Raw genomic sequence first — 7,175 nt, forward strand, 5'->3', positions numbered from 1 at the left:
GATAGATAGATAGATAGATAGATAGATAGATAGATAGATAGATAGATAGATCATAGAGTTGGAAGAGACCGCAAGGGCCATCCAGTCCAACCCCCTGCCATGCAGGAAATCCAAATCAAAGCATCCCTTAACCTTCTCTTCTCCAGGTTAGATAGATAAAGACAGAGTCAGGGCCAGTTTTTGAAAGATGACAACCATGCTTGAAATGGCTGTATGTTTATCAGCCCATTCAAATCTTCCTAGGAAGGAAAGGGTCAATTGTTAGAACTCAAAATACAGATATCAAGGGATAGACAGGAAGAGTATGTTTTGTTCCACAGAACAGGGAAGCCAAAACTTTGTCCAAGAGGCATAAGTTTGTAGGCCTGGCAACATTTACAATGTGCTTTTAGAGAGAGTTAATGGGAAGTCATTTCCTTAGTGTTCAAATGGGTTTAAGTCTCTTTGGTGGATGTAGTTTAATAAATTTCCACAAACCCTTTGGCCCATGTAGTCTGTTGTCAAAATAAGGGTAGAGCTTTTGTTGTCAAAATATTAGGTAGAGCTGCCCACCTCCTACACTATTCCCAAACTGTTAGCACATTTATACTAACTCTCTCATTGTCTCTACCATAACTAAGAATGTATCTACACTACAAAATTACAGCAGTTTGATACCACTTTAACGGCTGTGGTTTTATCCTATGGAATCCTGGGATTTGTAGCTTGGTGAGGTGCTTGTGGGTTCTCTGGTGAAGAACTCTAGTTCTGCAGAACTCTCCTGAATTACACGACAATTAAACTTGTATCTCAAATTGCTGTAACTGGAGATGGACATGTTACTTTAATAATCACATAGAAGAGGGGTCCAAACTTAAATAGACTGTCGGTTGTCTTTTTAAATTGCATTTTAAAAATAATTTATCATTACTGACTGGCCCCAGCTTAGAAGAGGCATTCCCCCCCTTATCTCCTGAACAGTTCTGGACACAATGCCTCTTCCAAGGCAGTGTCTGCTCCAACTCTGGTGTGAGTAACACCTGAAAACAACAAGGCAAAAGCCTTGGCTTTTAAAACTCTTGCTTTGTTTCTGTTTTCTTGATTAAGTTTTCATTCAACCTGTGACAAAAGTTCTGGCTCTGGTTTTCATTCTGACCCACCTCAAAGGGTTGTTGTCAGGCAAGAAGCAGGGACAAAGAGAGTCACTATAGCTCCCTTAAGCCCTTGGAGAGAAGGAGGGAAATCAACCTTATATTAAATACAGCGGGCCTTTAACGAGAGAGCCAGTGTAGCATAGTGGTTTGAGCTGTGGGACTCTGAAGAGCAGGGTTCAAATCCCAGCTCAGCCACAGAAACCCACTGGGTGACCCTGGGCAAGTCACACTCTCTCAGCCTCAGAGGATGGTCATTGTTTTCTTGGCAAGTTTCTTCAGAGGGGGTTTGCCCTTGCCTTTGAATGCTGAAAGAGTGTGACTTATGGTGACCCTATCATAAGGCTTTCTTGGCAAGTTACTTCACAGGGGGGTTGGCCAACAACAGCGACAACAACAAAAATAACAACAATGCCCATGGTAGCCGCTGAAGTTCAGTTCCGGGACCCCCTGTGGATACCAATATCCATGGCTGTTCAAGGCCCATTGTATACAGTGGGATAGTAAAAATTGTGTCCTTTATATAAAATGGCAAAATCAAGCCATGCTTTTTGGATTTATATATATACACAGACACAAACAAACTTGTAAATGGCTGAATCTGTGGATCTAGAAGACTTACTGTACATGAATAAAGTAACATTCAATAGATCTTTCTGTTCCCAACCTGGAAGAGAACAGCTCTTAAAGACATGGCAATACACAATTCTGCTGCCTTTCCCTCCTGTGTTTTCTGTAGCAGTCACAACCTACAGCAGGTGGAAGGAGAGAGCAGATCAAAGATGTACTCTGTCCTGACCCACAAAGGTCCAAGGGCAGGCAGAATGCAGATACAAATCAACCTATAAATCTCTGGCCAGGAACTCAGCACAGACTTCTGACCCCTGTTTTAACACCAGCAGCAAGTAATATAAGTTGCACACTAAATTAGAACCCAGAAATGGGAAAGCAGGTACGGAATGGGAAAAGCTACAAATTAATGCAGTACAATTCTTGTAGTCAAATATCCAGGATCACGATACTTAATTCTAAACTTTATGTCCTTTGTGTTTTCAAGCTCCAGTTGGTGGATCTCGAGGTCATAAAAAGCACAGAATATCCTCAGGGGTTGTTCTGGTTTTCTGATTACATTAGCCAACCCATTCTTCAAATGATCATTTGACCCTTAAACTCAGCTGGTAACAAAACAGCCCAAACCAAACCCTAATTGCCCAAACAGACTTCTAACAGCATTATGTTATACCTTGAAATCTGTCCATCCTGCACCATACGTTATATCAAGGGTGGGTAACTACAGTGCAAAGTTAATTTTTGCTCCTATGAGCAAGCTGCAGTGCCCCATTTTAGCGGAAAATCAGTCCCAAAATCCAAACTGTAAATGACTTGTGGATGCTGTTTCCAAGGCTGGGATTAGGCTAATCCACTGCTTCTGGAGGCCTTAGAAGCAGCAAATTAATATTTTTCAAGGTTGTTGTTCCCTATCCACCCCAAACTGCAACAGATTTGTGGATCTCAAGCCCCCTGGCCAAATGGGTTGGGTCCCACATATGGCCCAAGGGCCATGCTTTCTTCACCCCTGTTTTATATGCACAAATTCAACTCCTAGGATCTGAAAGCCTATGTTAGAAAAGACCCTTTTCTAGCTAATAACTTGATGTGTTGCTGCCAGTTAGAGCAAAAAATACTGAGCTAGAAGGACAGACTTGATGGACAGCTGCCAGTCACAGCAAGCAACACTGAGCTAGAAAGACAGGTGTAATTTGAAGGAGGCAACTTCTTATTTTGCTAACATTGCACAGGCAAACCCAAGGCCCAGAGGAAGACTGGCATTTTGAGCACTGAACGCAGGAGACCAGGGTTCAAATCCCCACTCAGCCATGAAAGCCCACTGGGTGACCTTGGGAAGCCACGCTCTCTCAGCTTCAGAGGATGTCAATGGCAAAACCTCTCTGATGAAAATTTGCAAGCAAACTCTATGATAGGCTTGCCTTAGGGTCACCATAAGTCAGAAATGACTTAAAGGCACACAATGCACACGTGCACACACAAATAAATTACTCCTTTAAAGTCTCAGGATTATGAGAGGCCTCTAAATAAAAATTGAAGAGGAATGATTATTCAAAATAATGTATCATAGAATCATAGAATTGGAAGAGACAACAAGGGCCATTCAGTCCAACCCCCCTGCCATGCAGGAACTCTCAATTACTTTTTAGGTGTAATGCTAGATAGAGTCTTGGAAGCGAGACCCAGTTTATGGCCTCAGTCTTACATGATTCAACCCTGGCCTTGAATCAACCTAGATCTCTTTGGAGGTCCCAGGAGCAGATTTGCAGGAAAGACTGGAAGAGGGTCAAAAACTCTGGGGTTGACTTGAGGGGCAGACAAAGGGTCCTTTTTGAAACAGAATGAGCAAAATGCAACTAAGCTGCTCAAGTCTCAGATGAAATGGTGAATTAACAAATGGCACATGATAAATGTGTGTCTGTGCGCATGTGACTCCACACATCACCCACATACATAGTGGAGTTCATGAGGCCTATGTTCTCAGCTTTTTAATGATCAGCGACTATGATATCGTCTGCCACCCTTGTCTCCCCAATCTCTATAAGTCTAGCTGCAACTCCACAGACAAGGAGAGGGAAACTGGTTTTCCCAAGCACTATTGTTATGAGGGATCTTTGTAATCAAAACATTTTGGAGCAAGCAAGATCCATTAGATTCGCAAAAGACCCACTCCTATTAGAGAGAAAGACACCTATAGATAAATACAGATGCCCCTCTGTTCTCGCGGACCTGAGATCTGCGGTCTTGAATATTCATGGAGGGGCAACCTTTGTTATTTTCAATGGGGCACACCCCCCACACACATGCCCTGCGCACACTCATGGGCACATGCCCTATTCAAGCCTATGGGGCTTCAATATTGGCGAGTCCCCGTTCTTGCAGGGTGGGTGGGTTCAGAATGGATCCCCTGTGAAAACGGAGGGTTGATTGTAGTTGGATAGATCAACCCAGCTATCTGTACTTTTAGATTCCCCTTACAGGTAGGAACTGCATGGCTTTTGGGAGCTGAAGTCCAAAGTCTCTTAAAGGGCACAGTTTGGGGACCATTGATCTACACTGTGAAATTAACACTGTTTGACACCACTAACTGCCATGGCTCCATCCTAAGGAATCCTGGGATTTGTAGTTGTTGTGGCACCCAAGCTCATGGTGGCAGAAGAGGAGATGGCCATTCCTTCCTGCAGAACCCCCGCTGTATTTGTGAAACACTAATAAATTATCTTTTACACTGACGGCTGCTGCCACACTGCAGAATTAATACTGTTTGACATTGCTTGGCTCCATGCTATGGGCTCCAAGGATTTGTAGTTTGTTGTGGCACCCCACCTCTCAGGCAGGGAATTCCACAGCATGGAGACAAGGCAGTTAAAGCAGTGTTAAACTGCTTTAATTTTGTAGTGTAGATGCAACTTCATCCATCCCACATGTTGGACCATGGAGGCCCTGGGGGGTCTTCTTGCATTCTTGCACACTCCCCTCTTATTATTGTCATTGTGTGCATTCAAATCATTTCTGACTTATGGTGACCCTAAGGTCGAGAGCCAGTGTGGCCTAGTGGTTAGAGTGTAAGACTATGACTCTGGAGACCAGTGTTCAATTCCCTGCTTGGCTATGAAACCCACTTGGTGACTTTGGGCAAGTCACATGCTCTCAGCCTCAGGGGAAGGCTATGGCAAACCTCCTCTCATGAAATCTGGCCAAGAAAACTCCATAATAGGGTGCCCATGATAGGGCATACAACAACAACACACAAATGCAAATCCATTGTAAAGTTTTTTTGACAAGTTTCTTCAGAGTGTGTGTGTGTGTGGGGGGGGGTGCCCTTGCCATCCTCTGGCATTTTGGCTTAGTTCAGTATGAAGCGGTATAAAAATGTAGCTTCTATTGCTACTGCTAACCTTCTGAGGCTGAGAGAGCATGACTTAGGCCAACCCTAAGGTGACCCCTATCATGGGGCTTTCTTGACATGCTTCTTCAGAGGGGGTTTGCCCTTGCGCAGTGGTGGCGAACCTATGGCACACAGACGCATGCCAGAGGTGGCACTCAGAGCCTTCTCTGTGGGCACGTGTGCCATCACCTCAGCATAGTTTGCCAGAATTTGTTACTGGAAAGTCAGAGGGACGCGGCACTTCGCGATAAATAAGTGGATTTTGGGTTGCAGTTTGGGCACTCGTTCTCTAAAAAGTTCGCCATCACTGAGAGAGTGTGACTTAGGGCGAGCTCAAGGTGACCCTGTCATGTGGTTTTATTGGCAAACTTCTCCAGAGGATGTACATAGAGAGATTATTGTGTACAGTAGTACCTTTGAGACTCACTGAAAGAAAGAAACTGGCACCATGATCTTTCCTAGACTTGTCTACTTCCTCAGATGCACTTGGTGGAGTGTAAGGCAGGCACAGACATATATATGCCATTGTCATGACACACACACTTCAACACTATCTGACCCCATCCTCATGACCCCTACATTCATCTCTTCCCCTCACCACAGGCTAGTCCCATTGCAAAAATGGATTGGCCACTTCATCTCCATGCACAAAGACCAGATTCCTATGCCTTTGTGCACTAACCACCATCCTTAAAACTGAGCCAGCAACTTCATATCCATATACAAAGGGTTTGTCCTCTGAATTGACATCCTCACATACCAATGGCATATATATGTCTGGACCTGGCTGCCACTCCACCAAATGTGTCTGAGGAAGTAGATTGAAGTCTAGGAAATGCCTCTGAGGAAGTACCGTAGACTGAGGTCTAGGAAGTACCTCTGAGAAAGCAGATTGTGTAGGAAATGCCTCTGAGGAAGTAGATTGAGGTCTAGTAAATGCCTCTGAGGAAGTAGACTGAGGTCTAGGAAATACATTTGAGGAAACAGACTGAGGTCTAGGAAATACATTTGAGGAAACAGACTGAGTTCTAGGAAGTGCCGCTGAGGAAGTACATTGTGTAGGCAATGCCTCTGAGGAAGTAGATTGAGGTCTAGGAAATGCCTTTGAGGAAGTAGACTTAAGTCTGCAAAAGCTCATGCTGCCTACTTCTTTTTTTTCAGTGAGTCTCAAAGGTGTTGCAAGATCTCTCTACACACTGCTTCCAGTGACCAACACGGCTATAGCTTTGATATTTGGAGGGAGCTTGCCCTGGTGACTCCAGAGGCTGAGAACCTGTGTAACTTGTCCATGATCCCCAGCGTGTTTCCATGGATTTGAACCCGGGCCTCTGGAGTCCAAGGCTCCAACCACTGCACCACCCTGCCTTTGAGAAGAAACAAGGAGTCCCAAAGAGAGGGCTGGACTTACGCAGAGACGGTCTTCCCGCTGAGGACCTGGGCAGGCTGCATGGCCATTCCTGCGACCCGGTTGCTCCAAGTGGCTCCGATGGTGTTGGGCAGAGGGGGTTTAAAAGGGGGTCCTGGGTTCGAATCCTGCCCCCAGCCCTTCTGGGGCCAACCACGTGGTGGAGGAGGGGAGGCTGCAAAGCCTGGGAGGAGTGGCACAAGGCCCTTGGTGCCAACCAACCAGGCAACTGGGGCAAGAGGGGAGGAGGAAGAGGAGGAGGAGAAGGAAGAAGAGGAGGACAAGGGGCAACTTTTTCCGGATGGAGGCTGATCTCTCTCTCTGTCTTTTTCTCTGCCGCTTGCAACGCCCCGATCCGCCCCCTTGGACTCCAAGGAGGGGCTTGGGGTCCCTCCCTGCCCCCTTTTTGTCCGCCCCAGAAAGAGGAGGGGCCCTGAATCAGCTGGTTGCAAACCCAGGCAGCCTGTGCAAACTGATCCAGGGATACAGGGCAGGATACATGTGGCAAGGCTTGGAAACTCCCAAGGCTTCAACATGGCTATAGTGCAATTTGCACGGAAAGAGATACTGCAGCAGCACCTTTGAGGCTCTCTGGAAGAAAGAAGTGGGCAGCATGAGCTTTCCTAGACCTCGGTCCGCTTCCTCAGAGGCATTTCCTAGACCTCACTCTACTTCCTAAAAGGCA

General features: G+C 45.8%; 1 protein-coding gene across 1 annotated transcript in view; it reads right to left on the reverse strand.

Annotated features, from left to right (window-relative positions):
* The window catches only part of MTHFD1 (methylenetetrahydrofolate dehydrogenase, cyclohydrolase and formyltetrahydrofolate synthetase 1), a 110,853-nt gene extending 104,215 nt beyond the window's left edge, over window positions 1-6,638 (reverse strand). Inside the window, exon 1 of the mRNA XM_042446800.1 lies at window positions 6,494-6,638. Within this exon, the coding sequence (XP_042302734.1) occupies window positions 6,494-6,540 (47 nt within the window). The 5' untranslated portion in view covers window positions 6,541-6,638. The remainder of the gene's footprint in view (window positions 1-6,493) is intronic.
* Between the last annotated feature and the right edge of the window lie 537 nt (window positions 6,639-7,175).

Source organism: Sceloporus undulatus, chromosome 1 (assembly GCF_019175285.1).
Source record: "Sceloporus undulatus isolate JIND9_A2432 ecotype Alabama chromosome 1, SceUnd_v1.1, whole genome shotgun sequence".
In the NCBI taxonomy this organism is placed as follows: Eukaryota; Metazoa; Chordata; class Lepidosauria; order Squamata; family Phrynosomatidae; genus Sceloporus; species Sceloporus undulatus.